The 20,558-nt window shown below is 40.5% G+C and overlaps 2 protein-coding genes across 4 annotated transcripts in view; one reads left to right on the top strand and one right to left on the bottom strand.

Moving 5' to 3' along the window:
- The window catches only part of spryd3 (SPRY domain containing 3), a 41,104-nt gene extending 34,390 nt beyond the window's left edge, over positions 1–6,714 (top strand). For both annotated transcript variants that reach the window (XM_063015841.1, XM_063015842.1), the window contains 3 exons: positions 2,646–2,753; positions 4,312–4,454; positions 6,373–6,714. In XM_063015841.1, coding sequence (XP_062871911.1) covers positions 2,646–2,753; positions 4,312–4,454; positions 6,373–6,507 — 386 coding nt within the window. In that variant the 3' untranslated portion in view covers positions 6,508–6,714. The remainder of the gene's footprint in view (positions 1–2,645; positions 2,754–4,311; positions 4,455–6,372) is intronic.
- A 9,447-nt stretch (positions 6,715–16,161) lies between these two features.
- Positions 16,162–20,558, bottom strand: part of lima1a (LIM domain and actin binding 1a) — a 28,931-nt gene continuing 24,534 nt past the window's right edge. For both annotated transcript variants that reach the window (XM_063015133.1, XM_063015135.1), the window contains exons 9-11: positions 19,935–19,987; positions 19,697–19,830; positions 16,162–19,153 (exon numbers count right to left, since the gene is read on the bottom strand). In XM_063015133.1, coding sequence (XP_062871203.1) covers positions 18,310–19,153; positions 19,697–19,830; positions 19,935–19,987 — 1,031 coding nt within the window. In that variant the 3' untranslated portion in view covers positions 16,162–18,309. The remainder of the gene's footprint in view (positions 19,154–19,696; positions 19,831–19,934; positions 19,988–20,558) is intronic.

Below are 20,558 nucleotides of genomic sequence, written 5' to 3'. Positions count from 1 at the left end.
TTCGAGGAAATAATTAGATTCTTTCCGACGTACTGTTTCCTGTCGTTAAGGAGCCAGAAAGTGTTTCAGCAGGACAAGACAGCACACCTTTGCTCTATCTATTTTTGGCCATCTTCCCCCTACTACGCTGCTTGCAGTGTTTTTGGAGATTGTGGTGTGGTGTTGTGACAGAGGCCTGCATGCTAGGCTTAATGATACAGTGTCTCCATAACCCTCCCATATACTGATAGAGATTGTTGAAGCAGGATCCTGATTCAGGGACGGGTCCCATGACAACTCTACAAATATTTACCATCCATGCACACAATGCACGGGGCTTTTTGTCTGCGCACTACCTTTTTACTGGGTTTTTTTTCACTCTCTTACTTAATGTTGTTGTCTCTGTTCTGGTATCTTGTGTTTTGAATTCTGCCAGGCAGATCAAACATAGACAGCATTGGAAGTTAGACGGAGAGTAGAGAAAACTGTCATGGAATTAAGAGCACAACAGTTCTGGGATCATTAAGACCTGACCATGAGTGGAATGTTGTAGCAACACAGGGATGTTTAAGTTTCGCTCAGGGCTTCAGTATTTAAGTTTAGATCAGGTCACCTCAAATTGAAGTATCATGTCTGGAAACCCCCTCCCGCCCCAGATGATTACATGTGGTAGTTTATTCCAGGTCATATCACTTTTATCCTTCAGTGACATTAACTGTGATTAGATCATGTGACTAAATTTGCAGCTATTCCATTGAGTTCAAAATATTAAATGTTAACCTCTTACCCCCCACCCCCTTCCTGCTCAGGGTTGCAGTGGGTCCCGTTTGCCCTGACATCACTGGGTGCAGTGCAGTAACACACTCCGGACAGCACCGTAATCCATCGCGTGGCTTTGGCCATTCTCCTTTACCCTCAGATGTAGCCAACTGTGTATATGTAAAAGCCCGGCCGACTGATGGCACCGCTGGGGTTTTGGATCCTAGGTCACAGTGTTACTGAGTTAGCTTAATTTACCGCTGAGCCACCCGAGCGCCTCTGTTGGTTTCCTTAAAAAAAAAAGGGGGCATTCAGGTGGCACAGCGGGATAATCCGAGATTCCAAGCTCCCGGGTTCAAATCTCGGCTCTGCTACCGGTCATCTGGGCGCTCTAGCAGGCACAATTGGCTAATGCCTGCAGCACACAAAATTGGCTTCCAGTCTGCTGGGTGGGAAAGACTGGACTAAGGGGTCTGGTTATCAACACTGTGTACGGACCTTGGTTGTCCAGGGCACCTGTACAGAAAATGAAGGAGTGCAGCAACCTCACGCACAAATCTACCAAAGTATGGGAGAATAAGAAGAGATTGGTGGTCTGTGCATGCGTCTGAGGGAGTGTGTGTCAGGCAAATATACACCATCCTTGGACGCTGTCAGGGTCCCCAGCAGCGGATTGGCTTTGCTAAATTGGGAGAAAAGGGGGGTAAAGTGCATTAAAATAGAAAAAGGAAATATTCTGCTTTCATTCTCCTCTGATCGTAATCATTTTTCCAAGAAATGTTGCAGCCTGGTGCTTGGGTGGTACAGCAGTTTATTACACTAATCCTACACCATTTAAATCCAGGTTTGAATCTTTTGTGTGTAATAGAATCACTGTACTGTTCTACCAGCATTGACTGATTCATCTAGAGATGCTTTGTGATTCCTGTATGCTGGCTCACCACCCTCGAGGTGCTCAGAAAAATGTTATCTGTAGTTTTAAGATGCAGCGTTAGTCTGCCGTGTATGTGCAGTCAGTATACATCAAAATAAATAGGCTAGTTTGACAAATCTGCTGGTGCTGTACTGAAACGGAGAGTATATTATCATCCTGACACTTTCTAATCTGCCTATGTCATTACCTCAAACTAAATCATACCCGCTCTCAGGTCGAGGCTATGCCAAGCTCAAGCTCTGCCAAGAAATGATTAATGCTTGCCTACTTTCCAAAGCAGCCTTCATATGCCAAATAGTGCTGAGTTTCAACCACACTAGAGGTAACCTCTATTCATAATACAGCGCTAATGCAACAGATTAGCTGCATAGCATTTAGAATTGTAAAAACTTTTTATGCATTATTTAGATGTTTTACTGCACAAAAAGTGATTGTATTTACAAATAAATACAAATATTAGACTTGAGACATTGCTAATTACAGATCCAGGGTTCGGGGACTGTAGTTTGTGAGGAGTTTAGCACTTGCTCATCTTTAAGTGTCTGTCTGGGTTTTTTCCAGGCACACTGTCTCTTCTTCTGTTCTGATCTAAACCATGCCAACCATGACTCACTACCTCACTTTAAGATCAAAATTGTGATGCCCTGGCCACTCTTTGTTTAAACACAGATAATTATAAAGGTCCTTTTGTTATCAGTGTTATCAGTGTGTGGAAAGAGGAAACATTTTTATGACTGGAATACTTTTAACATGACGCTATTTCACATCATACATCATGCTGTTATAGCACAAAAGCATGCCAGACTCTTTCAACCAGAATCATTTGAATTGAATGTTTCAATTTTTCAATTTCTTTAATCTTTTAATTTTCAGATGTTTGTTTATTTGATGTATTTTTTGTATTATTTGTATTATTCATAAAATAAATGTATTTTCTAGTAGTCAATAACTACAATAAATCTTAATTCCACAGATGATGGAAAGATCTTCCATGGCAGCGGAGTGGGAGATCCATTTGGCCCCCGCTGCTTTGAGGGGGACATCATGGGCTGTGGGATCATGTTCCCTCGTGACTATGAAGGTGAGTCAGTGCACAGAATGTTAGTGTTTTATAGTTGCAGGTACGTGCTGGATAGATGTGGCAGCTAAAGCTGATTTAAGTCATTGCTAGCTTTGATTTATTAGTTTAGGAACCTTTTTGTTTTTCAATTTCTGTTTATGTCATCATGCTAGACAAATGAATTCTGAATGAATCAAACAATTCTGCATTGAGTTTGTTTTTAATCAGTGATAAAACCTCCTTTAGCTGCAGTATCTTTTGCCAGACATTTCCTCTGACTTCTGGCTTGAATCTTTTGAGAACTGAGGCTTAATTTCGCTCTACAAAACTGTCTTAGTGAATCACAAGTCTCAAAATTACTGCATGAACACCCCTCTACAGGTCCTGCTACAGCATTTTAGTTGGGTTGAGATTTGGATTAATCCAATGTATTGCCACTTTATCCTGGTCAGGGTCGCACTGGGTCCATCTTCCCCGATTTACTGGGCACACTGCAGTAACACATTGTGCACACAGGAGGCACACATTCTTTCTTACATTCAGGGGGTTTTGATCCATCAGTGACATTGTTCTTTTTATAATTAGTTTGATTTTGCTCTGAGAGAACTCTTTATTTTTACAAAACACAAACTGGTAGGTCTCAGGCAGCTCATGGGGGGTACCTACCTTCTAGGGCCGTTTTGCACACCACCAGTGGTCATCGGACCACAGTTTGTGACCCAGATGAAGTAAATGTATTACCAATGGGCAGCGCAGTAAAGCATCACAAAGGATTTAACAGATGTTTAGAGGTTTGTTGAACCTTAACAAAACACAGATTAAAGTATTTTATCTGCATATATGATCTGCACACAACTCCAGTGGTTCCTTTTCATATGTCTGGGCTGGCAGTTGATGTTGTTGGGTCATTCTTGTCTGTAAAAATCCTTTTGATACTCCCAAAATGATAAAGAAGGGATAACAATCCTGACATATTTTTGTGCATTTTTGTGCACTCTTGCATCCAGCCAGATGAAGAAAATGTTTCCATAAATTATAGAAGCATAAATTAGGAAAATCTTGTCTTTTTGATGTTTTATGTCCTGGATTAGACAAGAGAGGGCAAGTTAAATCAACAGATTCTAAATGTTTTCATCAACCATCCCACACTGCATTAAGATTCCTAGCCTCAAAGTTTTCTCACACATTGGTAAACTCTCCATAGTACAGCTGAGTGTAAAGTTTTGTGCTAGTGCAACTGGTAAATGGTAAATACCAATAATATCCATTTAGATTCAAACCCACATCACAATAAATTGCTGAAAATTCCAGGGGGTCTGATTATTTTTTGAATCCACTGTGTATTGTTATTGAGGATTGCATTCATGCAATGCCATAAAATTCAGCTGTTTCATTTGGTAGATGCTTTTATTCACAAGGCTAAAACCATTTGAAAAACCTGATCATTTCACTTTCACTGGATGGTTAACGGTCCATCAGCACATCTCTGGGAGTTTCAGGATTTGCCAGAGCTATCACTAGCACAAGTGTGTGAATTATTCTTTTCATCTGCTCATCTGTCTTTCTTTCTTTCTGTCAGACGAGATTGATGATGGAGAAGATATGGTCGAGTTTCCCAAACAGGGCAGAGTTCGGAACGTACTGTACCTAAACGATGAGGATGAAGAGGACGAGGGAGGCGATGCTGAACTAGAACAAGACCAGGACGGCAGGAAGGTTATGGTGAGTTGTTCTGCAGGACAGAAGCTACATTCTTTAAATCATAAAGCCACACTTATTCTGCTTTTTGAAAGATTTAGTTTAACTTTGACCCGTGAGTTAGCACCATGTACTTGTAGAACTGCATTGTAGTAGAAGAAGAATATAGAAGCATTGTTCAGTTTAAAAGTGTGCAGTCATGAGAGATGTGCAATACCTGCAATTTGATTTTACTGCCACTTATTAAAGCCATTTTATCCTGGTCACTGGGTGGCATGGTGGGTCAACACACAGCAAGAAGGTCCTGGGTTCGATTCCCAGGTCCTTTCTGTGTGGAGTTTGCATGTTCTTCCCGTGTCTGTGTGGGTTTCCTCCTAGAGCTCTGATTTTCTCCTACAGTCCAAAGACGTGCAAGTGAGATGAATTGGAGATACAAAATTGTCCATGACTGTGTTTGACATTGAAACTTGTGAACTGATGAATCTTGTGTAACCAGTAACTACCCGTCCTGTCATGAATGTAACCAAAGTGTGTAAAACATGAGGTTTAAATCCTAATAAAATTAATAATAATAATAATAAAATTAAATTATTCTGGTCACAGTTGCAGCGAGTCCGGCTTTCCCTGAATCACCAGGCGCAATTTAGCAGAACATCAATCCTCAGGCCTCAGCCATCTCTCCTCAGACATAGACAATCATGTCTGTATGTAGACACCTGAACAAACCCTGGATCCCAGCAGTCCTGGGCTAGTGCAATTTACCACTGCACAACCAGATTGCCGGTTCCCAATATACAAAACTTAATTTTGTAGGGCTGAAGAACATCAGTCTGCTCAGGACTCTTTTGTTTTGGCCACTCTTACACACACATGCACACACAAACATGAACATGTACATATGCGCTCACTCTCTCACACATATAGGTTATTTGTCACTGTACTATTCGGTTCTTCAACATGCAGTCGTTTTTTTCTCTGGCTCTGGCAGGCTGTCTGTGACCCAGTCTCTCTCATTATCAGGTGCGATGGTGCTGTTAGGAGAATAAATAGCCGTATTTATCTTTCATAACAGCTGCTCTCAGACAGACCGTCATTTGTTCTGGCAAAACCTCAAAGCCTTCATTTGACAGTTAGATCTATTAATCATTACTCTCTTTGGTGGATACTGATTCATGTAAAAGCTATATTGTTTTTATAAAAAAAGTTAAAAGGCAGCTTTGTGTATGTGCTTTTGATTCTTTCTATTAGGGTTACTGGGTAACTTGCTACAAATATTGATGTGTGTACTACGATGCCCTGAAATGCCATGAATAGTCATGCTGGTCGTCGTACTGTACACATTATTACAACAGTGCGTCCGCAGGCTGCAACCCTGTAATGTTATGCTTTTGTTTTTACAACCTTCAGTGTTAAACATTTTTCCTTCTTCCGTCTCTTTCCCAATAAACTGTGTAGTTACTTCATATGTTTTACTAAAATACACTCCATTTATATACAGTTTGCTGCTAAAACAGCGTCAACTTTTCTGGGAAAATTGTACACAGATTTGCAGTATGTCTGTGAGAATTTGTGCCCATTTGGTTAAAAGAGCATTTGTGAAGTCAGGCATTAGACATGAATGTGTGGCGAGTTTAATAGGGTTAATGTCGGGTCAATGTTTACATCATTTTAACCAAGAATACGGACTGTTCAAAAAATTCCCTCTGGTTAAATAAAGTCTATCTGTCATATCTATCTGTCTATCTATCTGTCTGTCTGTCTGTCTGTCTGTCTGTCTGTCTGTCTATCTATCTTAATAGGGAGATGCTACCCAGTATTAGTAAGATGTTTCTATTAAAGTGGCCATTGAGTGTGACTTCACTTCATGTTTGCTTCATACAAATTTAGAAATCAGTTGCTGTGTACCTGCTTCATTGTGAATGTGACTTTCTGTCGCTCCTAGGTGTTCTTTACCCGCAATGGGAAGATTATCGGGAGGAAGGAGGTGGTGGTGCCGGTTGGAGGATTCTACCCCACTGTGGGCATGCTGAGTAGCGGCGAGAAGGTGAAAGTGGACCTCCATCCTCTCAGCGGCTAAGCCAATACAGACAGTCCTGTTTCTGCTCCTAATCATGTGAGCCAATCCTGAGGCTTGATACTAATCACCAGGGGTCTCATTTATAAAAAAATGTTCATGTGAATTATTTATAAAATGTCTTTATGCTGAACAAAATGCTCTTAAATCCTTTCTACACATGACCTGTGGCAAATGGCAAATTCTTATAATCTTGCACACCTCAGCTTCATCTAGAAAATGCCCTCAAATATCCATGTATGATAAAATATAAAGTATATGGATACTTTATTAGATTTAGTCTTTTTAGATATTTGTCTATAAGTCCAAATTTCAGCACGTCCAGCATATTAACATATCACTCAGAAGGAATCTTTAACATGTTGAAAAACACTCCACCAGGAGAAATCAGGATCTTAGACCATAGCATTAAACAGACGACAACAGTCATGTGAACACCAAGTGTATGCCATGAAGGGTAGCTTATGTAGCTAATATGCCAATAAAACCAAATAACTAACTACCAACCATATCATTACCATGTTAGTGTTACTGCAATGCTAAAGAATTATCCACCACCCAAACATAATTCGTTTTACATTCACATTTTTGCCATTTAGCAGACGCCTTTATCTAAAGCGACTTACATTATAGTTACAGTAAACAGTCTGAGCAATTGAGGGTTAAGAACCTTGCTCAAGGGCTCAACAGCAGGAACCTGGCAGTGGTGGGGCTTGAACCAACGACCTTCTGATTACTAGTCTGGTACCTTAACCACTAGGGGTCCTCTCGGGGTCCCTTTTAAATTGTTAAAAAGGTACAGTTCAGCAGATGGGTTACAGTAATTGTATACTCACAAAGTTTGTGTGTAGGGTAGATGTAGCTCATAAAATAATAAATGTAGTAATAAAGCACTTGGTGAGTGTATTTATAGTATACAGTGTATCACAAAAGTGAGTACACCCCTCACATTTCTGCAAATATTTCATTATATCTTTTCATGGGACAACACTATAGAAATAAAACTTGGATATAACTTAGAGTAGTCAGTGTACAACTTGTATAGCAGTGTAGATTTACTGTCTTCTGAAAATAACTCAACACACAGCCATTAATGTCTAAATGGCTGGCAACATAAGTGAGTACACCCCACAGTGAACATGTCCAAATTGTGCCCAAAGTGTCAATATTTTGTGTGACCACCATTATTATCCAGCACTGCCTTAACCCTCCTGGGCATGGAATTCACCAGAGCTGCACAGGTTGCTACTGGAATCCTCTTCCACTCCTCCATGATGACATCACGGAGCTGGTGGATGTTAGACACCTTGAACTCCTCCAACTTCCACTTGAGGATGCGCCACACGTGCTCAATTGGGTTTAGTCCATCACCTTTACCTTCAGCTTCCTCAGCAAGGCAGTTGTCATCTTGGAGGTTGTGTTTGGGGTCGTTATCCTGTTGGAAAACTGCCAGTTTTCGAAGGGAGGGGATCATGCTCTGTTTCAGAATGTCACAGTACATGTTGAAATTCATGTTTCCCTCAATGAACTGCAGCTCCCCAGTGCCAGCAACACTCATGCAGCCCAAGACCATGATGCTACCACCACCATGCTTGACTGTAGGCAAGATACAGTTGTCTTGGTACTTCTCACCAGGGCGCCGCCACACATGCTGGACACCATCTGAGCCAAACAAGTTTATCCTGGTCTCGTCAGACCACAGGGCATTCCAGTAATCCATGTTCTTGGACTGCTTGTCTTCAGCAAACTGTTTGCTGGCTTTCTTGTGCGTCAGCTTCCTTCTGGGATGACGACCATGCAGACCGAGTTGATGCAGTGTGCGGCGTATGGTCTGAGCACTGACAGGCTGACCTCCCACGTCTTCAACCTCTGCAGCAATGCTGGCAGCACTCATGTGTCTATTTTTTAAAGCCAACCTCTGGATATGACGCCGAACACGTGGACTCAACTTCTTTGGTCGACCCTGGCGAAGCCTGTTCCGAGTGGAACCTGTCCTGGAAAACCGCTGTATGACCTTGGCCACCATGCTGTAGCTCAGTTTCAGGGTGTTAGCAATCTTCTCATAGCCCAGGCCATCTTTGTGGAGAGCAACAATTCTATTTCTCACATCCTCAGAGAGTTCTTTGCCATGAGGTGCCATGTTGAATATCCAGTGGCCAGTATGAGAGAATTGTACCCAAAACACCAAATTTAACAGCCCTGCTCCCCATTTACACCTGGGACCTTGACACATGACACCAGGGAGGGACAACGACACATTTGGGCACAATTTGGACGTGTTTACTGTGGGGTGTACTCACTTATGTTGCCAGCTATTTAGACATTAATGGCTGTGTGTTGAGTTATTTTCAGAAGACAGTAAATCTACACTGCTATACAAGCTGTACACTGACTACTCTAAGTTATATCCAAGTTTCATGTCTATAGTGTTGTCCCATGAAAAGATATAATGAAATATTTGCAGAAATGTGAGGGGTGTACTCACTTTTGTGATACACTGTATTACTCAACTAGTATTCAACCAAATCTCTCGGCTGTGCTTTCAGATTGGCCTTCCTTTGCCATGTCATGTTTGGATTTTGAAACTGTGGAAGTCTCTTTATGAAGACGACTATTTTAATAATAAGGGTCACTAATGTATCCAGGCCTGGCATAAGTAAAAGTCCTGCATCAGGTAAACATTGATTGTGCACTAACACAGTTGTGTGAGCACAGAGAAATCTACACTTGCATGCTTGCATGTAGATAAGAGTAAGAACCTTTTGCATTTACGTTTGTCTTTATGAGTCCCTGTTTGTACGCCACTTTACCCAAAGATAGAATCCTTGGAATCTAGCGACTAATCTGATCATGTGGATGTTTTATAAATGAGACCCCTGGTTAGAATAGACAGTTTGAAAGACAATCAGGGAACAGAAGATTACATCTGCATCTCGATCTGTTTTTCTTATTCGTGTTTGCACACTGTGGAAATATGTGCAAGTTTTCATTTGAATTGCCATGAAACCAAAAATAGAAATGCATGGTTACCATTTACACTAATGGTATTGCCTGTAGACCTTTCTGTCCATGTTTTTCCAATGGGTCAAGCTTGAGGTGTTTCTTTTTTATTTTGTTTATTTTTTATGGTTCTGTTAATGGTTATGTGAAACCATGCATCTTATGTGAAATCATTTGACTAATATGACATGGAATAGAGCATTTAAAGAATACTGTATAAACATATGTAACTATATAAGTATTTTTTTTAACATTCTTGTATATAATGTACATTTAAATATGGCCGGCTGTACTGATGCCATTGCAAGTAACACAGAACCATTTAGAGAAATAAATCAATGATGGAGTGAAAGGGGTGAATAGGCAGAAGATGGCATTTCGGTTTAAAATAGAAAGCATCGAAGGGCCAGTCACGTCCCTGTGCATCACGTCACACTCCTATTCACCCTCTCACAATCTCCCTCTTCCCTCACTGAGTCCTAAAGCTGATGACATTTCTGCACTGTTCCTGATTAACTCTGACATTCAGAAATAAAGTGCCACTTTGCTATCACTCATGAGGAGTGGAGCAGATAAATGTCGGGTTCTAATCATGAGTTCTTAGTAGCTTCAAGCTGCACGATACAATTCAGCAAATACTAGCAAATAGAGCAAGTTCTCTTTCTTAGTGCAAGTGTGCTGGTATACTAATGCAAACACAGAGCTCGATACACAACAGTTTATAAGAAATGTATTCATTTCTTTAATGGTTTTTAATAAAAGTCTTAAAGCTTCGTCTCAGGTTAAACGTGAGTCTGTCTGTGCTAACTCGAGCTATTTCAGAGGTGTGAGACACGATATGTGGGTTAATGAGCTAACTTCAGCATTAGCCTAGACTTAATGGTACAGTTTACATACTCTTGTAAGGGAAATTGATTACATGCCAGTCTTGGGGTTCTAATGAATCAAGGAATGAAAACCCAAACTGTCACCTTACTCTCAGCGGAAATGTATTCAGGTGACCAGATGTTTTTCATGAAGCACCAGAAAAAAACATTTTTTGTCTCTCATCAGTTAGAAACTGCTCAAACATGGGTGACACTGTCTACAGTCAAACATGCTTTAATTGTTCAATCTTTAAGGCTGCTGACCTTTGTTTCAAAATTCCAAACTTAAAGCTTTTTACATGGACAGCAGCTGAACAAGCCTAACAATGCACAGCTTGCTTCATAATAGACAAGTAAAAAGGTCACTAATTTTACCCAAATTGTGCCACATTGTTTACTGTAATTTTACATGTTTTCTCTTTCTTTGTGCTACTTAGCAAATTAAAAAAAACCTTTGTTTGTGTATAAATGTCTTAAACAGTACTGGGCTACAATGCTGGTTGGGTGTTAGTTAGGGTGTTGGTGGATTGAACAGGAAGGGTCAAATCCAATCTATTTTGATCTGTGATTGTGTGTGATTCTGACTGACAACAAGGTTCAGTCACATATCGACCCCAACCTATGAAACATCATGTGTTTGAATTTGAAAATCTTGGTTGTGAAAAGTTGTTTTGGTTATTGTGATGATGAAATTTGTCAGTAAGAAGTCACACCAATGCCAAACTGTCCTGTTTAAGCAAATAATGGACTGACATGATAAACACCACCACCTAAAGTGTAACCCTGTTTAATCCAAATAGTTAAATATTAAAATCTTTCTAGTTTTTCACCTTTACCAGCTTTTATGAAGTGGTTTCTATGGTAACATATCAGCAGCTGGATTGCGCTTTATTTTTTACACTCCGTATCCTTCAAGCAATTTCTATTTTTCTAATAAAAATTTTATTGTATCGTTAACGTTGGTATTTTAAATAAAAGCTAGAATTAATAACTGAAGAAAGTGGATATCAAAGAACTGAAGAGCGATAAGCCAAAAGTTTGGATTCACTGTCTTTGCTTTAGGAGAATCATTGTTTTGTATTTCATTTTGTCGACCTTGTAATTTTCATGCTTAATTTTTCTAATGTCTTGATTCTTTGTTAAATCTTTCTGTTAAAATCTGTTGTTCTCTTGGTTCGTCAGTGCAAACTTGCTTTACAGATAAATGTCTAATGGGTTTTATTTTAATTTCTTTTGTTAAAGTAAAGACAAACATCAGAATTCGATTCCTGATGGAAAATGTGTGAACATTTCTAAAAATGAATTCCTCTTCACCCCTGTGGTACCAGTAATTCTTACCTGTAAATGCTTGTTCAGGTGAATAAACCTGGCTGTGCTGAGCTAGCGTCATGGTAAAGCTCTCTGTTCACTCATGCATCGAGCACTTTAGAGCAGATTGATTTGAAGTGTGTGGGTATGTATGTCGGGTGGGTGGTTGGTTGTAAAACTGTAGAAACAGGATTTATTCTGACATGTTCATATCCTGTTCCAACCATCCAAACTGACCACGATATCCACACCCTCAGACCAATGTGCTTCACACAGTTATCCTTAAGCATGTTTTGTCTTTTTTCTATGTCAGAACAGAAATAATGTTTCTTAATACTATGCCAAAACTGTCACGGTGTCACTGTACATCCCATTAAAGGGAATTTATTTTAATGTCACATGTCTGTTAAATGATATTAAATTATATTTGCTTCAATTACTGGTGTTATTATTATTTGAACATGAGTGTTAACGTGAGTGAGTTTCAATAAGTGTGTGTTGGTGTGTTTGAGTGAGTATATATGTGTGTGTGTGTGTGTGTGTGTGTGTGTGTGTGATTGAGTTTTTGTGAATGTGTGTTGGTGTGTTTGGGAAAGAGTGTTTTTGAGTTTGAGTGTTAAAGTTTGTGTGTGTTTGTGTGTGTGTGTACTAAGTTTGTGTAAGTGTTAGTGAAAGTTTGTGTGTGTTTGTGAGTGAGTTTGAGTGAGCAAGTGTGAGTGTGTGTTACTGAGTTTGTATAAGTGTTAGTGAAAGTTTGAGTGTGTGTGAGTGAGTGTGTGTGTTTGTATAAGTGTTAGTGAAAGTGTGTGTGTGTGTGTGTGTGTTTGTATAAGTGTTAGTGAAAGTTTGAGTGTGTGTTTGTATAAGTGTTAGTGAAAGTTTGAGTGTGTGTGTGTGTGTGTGTGTGTGTGTGTGTATAAGTGTTAGTAAAAGTTTGTGTGTGTTGTGGACAGGACTGCAGCACAGTGCAGGACATCAGTCTGTCCGTCAGTCTGTCAGACAGTCACTTGCTGCATCCCGGTCCCTGTTTTTCCAAAATTATACATTTTGATGACCTGGCAACCCTGACTAGGATTAAAGTTATTGGAAATGAATGAATGCCTGACTGAAGCACAGCGGTTGGTGTTGATGCCTTACAGTCTCAAAGATTCTGAGTTTGGTACTAAATAGCACATACACTATATGGCCAAAAGTATTTGGACACCTGACTAAGAGCTTGTTGGACATTCAAGATTTGTTTACTCTTTTTAGGTCCTGCAGATGTAATTTGAAGTAGCCACTCCACCTCCTAGCATGTTTTTAAGAGGTGGAAAGAAACAGGATTTGAACCCATGTCCTCAGCTTATTTAAATCTGTGCAGTAGCAACCCTGCGTGCTTGAGCACTGGACTGCCCTGCTAGTCATTTTACATTAGACGCTTGATTTTATTCAGTATGTTTTTTTACTGTCTTTTTCCATCAATTTGCTTCAAACATATTTAAATCAAAGCCGTTTCTTATTTACCCCAGCAGAGACTCAGCACGACTTTTCATGCCGTCTTGACATTTATAGCTTATAGTTAAAACACCCCCAAGCATCATAAATAATATTATAAACAATGACAAATACCTCCTGTCAGTGCAGATTATGCAAGAAGAGAACAGCCACATGCTCGTCTTCTGCAGAATACTTTACACAAATATTTTGGCTCAAAATAAAGTCGAGATATTTTCCACTGAATGTATTCAATCAACCGAAAGGTATTTGGTGTTTCAGCTTTAAGTTTTGCTGCAAACCGACGTTACATGCATGTGTTCCTGATCACATACTCGCCTCGATCTCTGTGCTGATGTGAAGCAATGCTGAACAGATGTGGAAACTGAAACTGTACCACTCGTTACTATTTATGAAAATGAACAAAAGCACAGAGCCCGACTAGAAACAGTAGTAGCAGCTAAAATCATTTTCTTCTTCAGCACGGTATGGTATCGTTTCGTACAAGCATAGGGTTTGGGTGGACGTTGTGGCCCAGTGATCGTCTGGACGGAGCGCCTGTCTATCTTAGAGCACCTCAAAAGCAGCAAATTCTTTTTTCTGCACATTTTTTAAATGACCTCCATACAGACTTCAATTTAATTTAATTTCAATTATTGTAAATGACAGTATTTCTCTGGATTTTTCCCCTCCTGTCTCCCAATCTCGTCATTTCCAGTTTCTGATCGTGAATCTACTGCCACTTGCACAACCCTGATCTGATCAAGGTGAGCTGGATCACCCCATGCCTCCTCAGACAAGTGTCCAGTTTGCGGCCACTACTTATCACCAGCCAGTGTTCCCACAGAGAAAGCCACGTTAGGCCCCATGTGACTTCTTATGTGTGTGTGTGTATATATGTGTATATATACAGGGGTTGGACAAAATAACTGAAACACCTGTCATTTTAGTGTGGGAGGTTTCATGGCTAAATTGGACCAGTCTGGTGGCCCATCTTCATTAATTGCACATTGCACCAGTAAGAGCAGAGTGTGAAGGTTCAATTAGCAGGGTAAGAGCACAGTTTTGCTCAAAATATTGCAATGCACACAACATTATGGGTGACATACCAGAGTTCAAAAGAGGACAAATTGTTGGTGCACGTCTTGCTGGCGCATCTGTGACCAAGACAGCAAGTCTTTGTGATGTATCAAGAGCCACGGTATCCAGGGTAATGTCAGCATACCACCAAGAAGGACAAACCACATCCAACAGGATTAACTGTGGACGCAAGAGGAAGCTGTCTGAAAGGGATGTTCGGGTGCTAACCCGGATTGTATCCAAAAAACATAAAACCACGGCTGCCCAAATCACGGCAGAATTAAATGTGCACCTCGACTCTCCTGTTTCCACCAGAACTGTCCGTCGGGAGCTCCACAGGGTCAATATACACGGCCGGGCTGCTATAGCCAAACCTTTGGTCACTCGTGCCAATGCCAAACGTCGGTTTCAATGGTGCAAGGAGCGCAAATCTTGGGCTGTGGACAATGTGAAACATGTATTGTTCTCTGATGAGTCCACCTTTACTGTTTTCCCCACATCCGGGAGAGTTACGGTGTGGAGAAGCCCCAAAGAAGCGTACCACCCAGACTGTTGCATGCCCAGAGTGAAGCATGGGGGTGGATCAGTGATGGTTTGGGCTGCCATATCATGGCATTCCCTTGGCCCAATACTTGTGCTAGATGGGCGCGTCACTGCCAAGGACTACCGAACCATTCTGGAGGACCATGTGCATCCAATGGCGGTGCCGTGTATCAGGATGACAATGCACCAATACACACAGCAAGACTGGTGAAAGATTGGTTTGATGAACATGAAAGTGAAGTTGAACATCTCCCATGGCCTGCACAGTCACCAGATCTAAATATTATTGAGCCACTTTGGGGTGTTTTGGAGAAGTGAGTCAGGAAACGTTTTCCTCCACCAGCATCACGTAGTGACCTGGCCACTATCCTGCAAGAAGAATGGCTTAAAATCCCTCTGACCACTGTGCAGGACTTGTATATGTCATTTCCAAGACGAATTGACGCTGTATTGGCCGCAAAAGGAGGCCCTACACCATACTAATAAATTATTGTGGTCTAAAACCAGGTGTTTCAGTTATTTTGTCCAACCCCTGTATGTATGTATATATATAAATATATATATATATATATATATTCATATATATATATATATATATATATATATATATATATATATATATATATATATATATATATATATATATATATATATATTCATTTTTCAAACTTTATGGTCTATGACTGTGCTGTTTTGGTGTAAAAATCCACATTCGGCTGCTTCCACTGCGATTAGTCACAACAGAACCAAGCTTATGATGACATGGCTTGATTGCTAAATGTTACTATTATTATTATTTTAAGGAAACTATAATAACTTGGGGTTGAAATTGCAGTTTAACCGCATTAAGCTACTTTTTGCACTTTGGTGTCTTTCAGTCCGCACTGAACATGAAGGATGAATTAAACAAAGCCTCTGTGTGGGTTGAGAAAATGAAATGTTGTAGCAAAATAGAGGCCATATAGTCTAGCTATTGGGAGGTGCACTGGTCAGTGCATGTCCCAAACCTGGATAAAATGGATAAAAGGAGGGTTGCATCAGGAAGGATATCTAGTGTAAAAACTGCCAAAATCAGGTATGCAGACCAGAATGATCTGCTGTGGCGACCCCTATATATATATGGGAACAGCCAAAAGAGAAAAGACGAATGGGCTAATAGTACAACCTGGTAAGCAGGGTTAAGATTAGGACTCTGACTGGGACAGCCATACTAATGGACCATACAAAAAGTTAGACTACCTATGATTGAAAGGTCTTTGAAAACAGCTGAGGCAAAAATTAAAAACTTTAACTTTTAGCTTCAGGATGTAAAATTAGCTAAAAAAAATGGCGAACCACGTCTGAGCCAATTAATAACAATCAACACCTGAGAAAAACAAATACACAATTATGTATTAAATAATTATTTATTGATCACCAGTATACAATTGGTCCCTTGATAAAAATGAAACATTTAAAATGCAGGTGCATTAAAAAGCCACCTATTTTACTGGAATACCACAGCCTATAGGCTTTCAATGTAAGAAATGTGTGAACAATGATAGTAACTACATTTATTCTATTGAGAAAATGTGTCTGAAATTCTGCGTGCACACAGCTGAATGACTGAGTGATCACATCTGATAAAAAAAAAAGCCATTTGCACCATCAAGAAGATGAACGTGAACCATCATGTTGGCTGCTTTTCACTCATGTTTGCTTTATAAACGGTCTAATTACGTTCAGCTAAATTCATACATAATAAAAGACTCTACAAAATTAAACTGTAACCTAAAAGCAACATGAAACAAATGACATAAGGACAGAAAATAAACGAGTATAGAGACATAAAAAAGTTTCAGCTACAACAGTTCCATTAAATCACCCTTTCTTTTTCTTGTGCAAGTTGGGAATTGACTGGCCTGACTGACAGGATGTTGAATACTTTCAGACGTTTGTTGTTTGTAGTGTCTTTCCAGTTTTAATTAATACACATACAGCAACTGGGGGTTTAACTCTGATAACTTTTGATTGTTTAGAGCTGGTGACTTCTCTGTGCCCATAATAATAGATTCACTTTCCCTATTCAAAAAATACATGAAAAAGTGGTCACAACGCAAAGATCAGGAGAACGACACAAATGGTCACCAAATGCTCATCTGTAATCCACAAAACACCAAGAAACAGGCCTTCCATCAATAAGAAGTGACTCCGTCCACAGTCAAGCAAGCTTTACATAGCATAATTATGTTGGGTGTTTTACCAGTTTCCATTCAAACTAAACTGTTGGGATGAAAACATCTATATTGTAAACTAACCTTAAGTGTTCAAGATAAAACAATGAGAGTGGAGTCTAACTGACTTTAGTCAAGGTGCTTGGGTGGTGCAGACATCTAATGCACTAGTCCACCACCACTGAGATCTGATTTGGAATCTCAGCTGAGTTATGGACACATGATGGACTGTGTGTCTGTAGGGGGTAGGGACTATGCAGCAACAATGAGGAATGCCTGCTCGACTAGTTACAGCCTCCGCAGGCTGGTTGACCTGCCTAAACAAAGGGGTGCTTGATCACAGATGGCAGTGATTGACACAATACTGCAATCTGTAGGACCTCACCTAACAGGATAAAAAAAGCGGTCTGTGTGTAACACGGGCCATGTGACAGTCTATAGTCCTCCTCGGTCTAAGGTAAGAGTGAATGCGTGGGAGAAAGAATGGAAAAAATGCCAGTCAAACTGAGGGTGCATTTTAAATAGTAGCGTTGGTATAACATCACACCAGAAGTGTTAACAGCAGACTTGAATGATTTCACATTGTCACTTCTCTAAAGTAATGAGGTTAAGTTAAAAAGTACTGAAAAACACTTTTTATTCTCATAAGGTAAATATTTATTCATTTTTTGTATTTCTTAAGGTCATCTGAACAGATTTGACTCGTGACTATAAGCTTTTGATGCGTTACTTTACTAGTCTTGACCGTGGATGTACGTGTCTTTCTCTGAGATGTCTCTTCATTAATCCAACCTATGTAGTTGTTTCCCAAATCACATAATACCTCCAATATATACTAGCCTGTATGTGGTTTGGAATGAATCATAAATTGGGCTCTGGTGTTTTTGTGGTAGTTCCACACATGCTGAGTTGTGGGAAGAAAAACATCTGACTGAGTGTTGGTAGGAAATGTAAATACTACGACAATAAATCGAGTCCAAATCGGATAATTTCTCTGCATATCTGGTCAATTTTATCTTTCATCACAATGCAGTTCTGATTTCTGATAGATACTGATTGCAAACTGCTGACTGTAGTGTTTACAAATTTATGATAAATGTGCACAGGTATATTAACCCAAACTACAACCAACAAACAGCATTTTTCACACATTCTCTGTTGTCAGATACGCAGTTCCAATATAAATGGACATTCAAAAAATGCATTAATTGAAACTGTTTGTACTGATTGATGGCATGTAGTGATGTGGACAGAAGAAACACCAATAAAGGTCTCAGGTGACAGTAAGTCAGTGGAACTGTAAAAACTTGAATTTGAATCATTTATTCGTCATCCTCCTCCTCTTCATAGTGCCGGTTCTTTCTAATCATGTCCTCCACAGACTGCTCCTGCTCCTCATCCTCGTCCCAAAACCCCACATCCTGAGAGGATTTCTGCTCGCCCCCGGAGCTGGACTCACCCTCACTGAGGGGAGAGAAGGGTGGTGTGTCCTCCACAGATGTGCTCTGGCAGGTGAAGGAAGCTGGCTCCTCATCTTCCGGTTGGTTACCTTTCTCCATCTTTTCCTCCTCTGGACTTTTGGCGTCCACGTCCACTTCGTCCAGTCCAGGCAGAGTGACCGAGTCTTCACTTTCTTCTTGTTTCTCCACAGTGGAACCTGAGGTGGAAGTGCTGAGTGAAAATGGACGAGTGCGCTCTTTAAGTGAGGAGCTTCTGCGGATGCTGGAGAGTTCGGTTCTTTCACCTGAGACTGAACTCATGTCGCCCTCTGGTGGCCACTTTGGGCGGACAGGGCAGACAAAAGCATCCTCACAGGTTTGGGAAGCCAGTTCCTCTCTGTCTTCTGCCTGTGGAGGCCAGGAGATCTTTAGCCGCCTGGTTTCCAGAGGTTTCTCAGATCTCTCTGAATCACCCTGGGCTCGCGTCTCCAGCGATGCAGCAAGGACGTTCACTTTAACCAGTGGAGAGTCCTCTACTGTAGGACTGCTGGTGTTTTCGGGATGATTTTCTTTTCCAGGACTGTCAGCACCCTCCTCCCGAGCCTCCCACAGCTCCTTGTGGGGTCGGTGGCCGAAGCCCTCATCATAGTTGCCTTTGGATTTGAACAGCTGGTTGAAATGCGACTTGCAGTAGACGTTGTTGTGTAGAGAGGCGTAGTTCACCAGGCTGGAGGCAAAAGTGATGATATGCAGTTACACATCAATAAACTCAAGTCCTAAATTAAAACTAGTTTATAAATTATAGCTAGTTTGCACCATGAGAGAAATACAGAGGCTTGAAAATGTACTTACAACCACAAGTAGTGGCTCAGCGGTTAAACTACTGGACTATTAATTAGAAGATTGCTTGTTCAAACCTCTACCAGGCTGCCATTGCTGGGCACTTGGGCAAGACTCTTAACTCTCAATTGCTTGGGCTGCAATTTCTTCTAGTTCTGCCAGGTTAGTTGGGGAGTAGTGATGTACAGTAACTGTCAGTGTCTCACAGATGTTTAACAGGGTTGGAATCAAGATGGATTTCACTCAAGGGCATACAATTGCTGTATATTAGTTGCCTCCTCAATTTAGTTGAGTCAGGAGACTGCAAAAACCAATTATGTCTGTGTAGACACCCAGCTGACTGATAGCACTGCTGAGATTCAAACCCGATTTAGAAAATAAAAGGTGTTTACATTATATGGACACCTCAGTGACTTCTCGGAGCTCTCACCTCAGTTTGGTGTTGCAGTGAGCACAGCGGAAGCAGCTGTTGTGATAGATTTGCTGATTGGCGACTAGTCGCTCGAGCGGGTAAACTGTCTTCATGCACGTCACACAGCTCTCCCTCATCGGCAAACGAAACTTCTAAACACACAAACACACACAAACTTAGTCCATTGTTTAAGAAAAAAGCAAAAGCCAGGACAGTTAAAATACCACAAACTGAAAATATAAAAATAGAGAATCACCTTGATGGATTTAGTCTGGTTGTGGTCTGAAACAGGAGTAGCCATACTGGAACCTGCTGGGAGAATAAAGTCATTAAACAACACGCCACTGACAACACTAGAGGGAGCAAGAGGGTTTTAAACAAAGTATGTGCAGTTTTATTGTACCTTCTGAATCTTGTTTTGCTGATTTGATACTGAAGGACTTTATTAGCTTTGCTTCAAATTGGCAACTTCTTGTTGCACATCACATAAACAAAGAACAATATGAAGAGGGTTTCTTTCTTAGACGCCATATTTTAGGCCCAAGGTGATATAATGCTTGATCATGCATGTTCCTCATGCAGCTTCTGATTGATGTTATAGCTGTTTATATCTTATACTTAAATTACATCTGACGATCCTTATGCGAAGATTCCTACTTATACAGCCACAGGAAAATCACCAGCTGTGGCCAAGGAGTTATGAGGTCATTCCAAAAAGTTAAATGATGGAACAAGAACGTGTACATTTACATTTTCAGCATTTAGCAGACGCCTTTATCCAAAGACTTACAGTACAGTTACAGTATATAATCTGAGCAATTGAGGGTTAAGGGCCTTGCTCAAGGGCCCAACAGCAGCAACCTGGCAGTGGTGGGGCTTG

Source organism: Trichomycterus rosablanca, chromosome 19, assembly GCF_030014385.1.
Source record: "Trichomycterus rosablanca isolate fTriRos1 chromosome 19, fTriRos1.hap1, whole genome shotgun sequence".
Classification (NCBI taxonomy): domain Eukaryota; kingdom Metazoa; phylum Chordata; class Actinopteri; order Siluriformes; family Trichomycteridae; genus Trichomycterus; species Trichomycterus rosablanca.
This window is presented reverse-complemented; position numbering and strand designations above follow the sequence as displayed.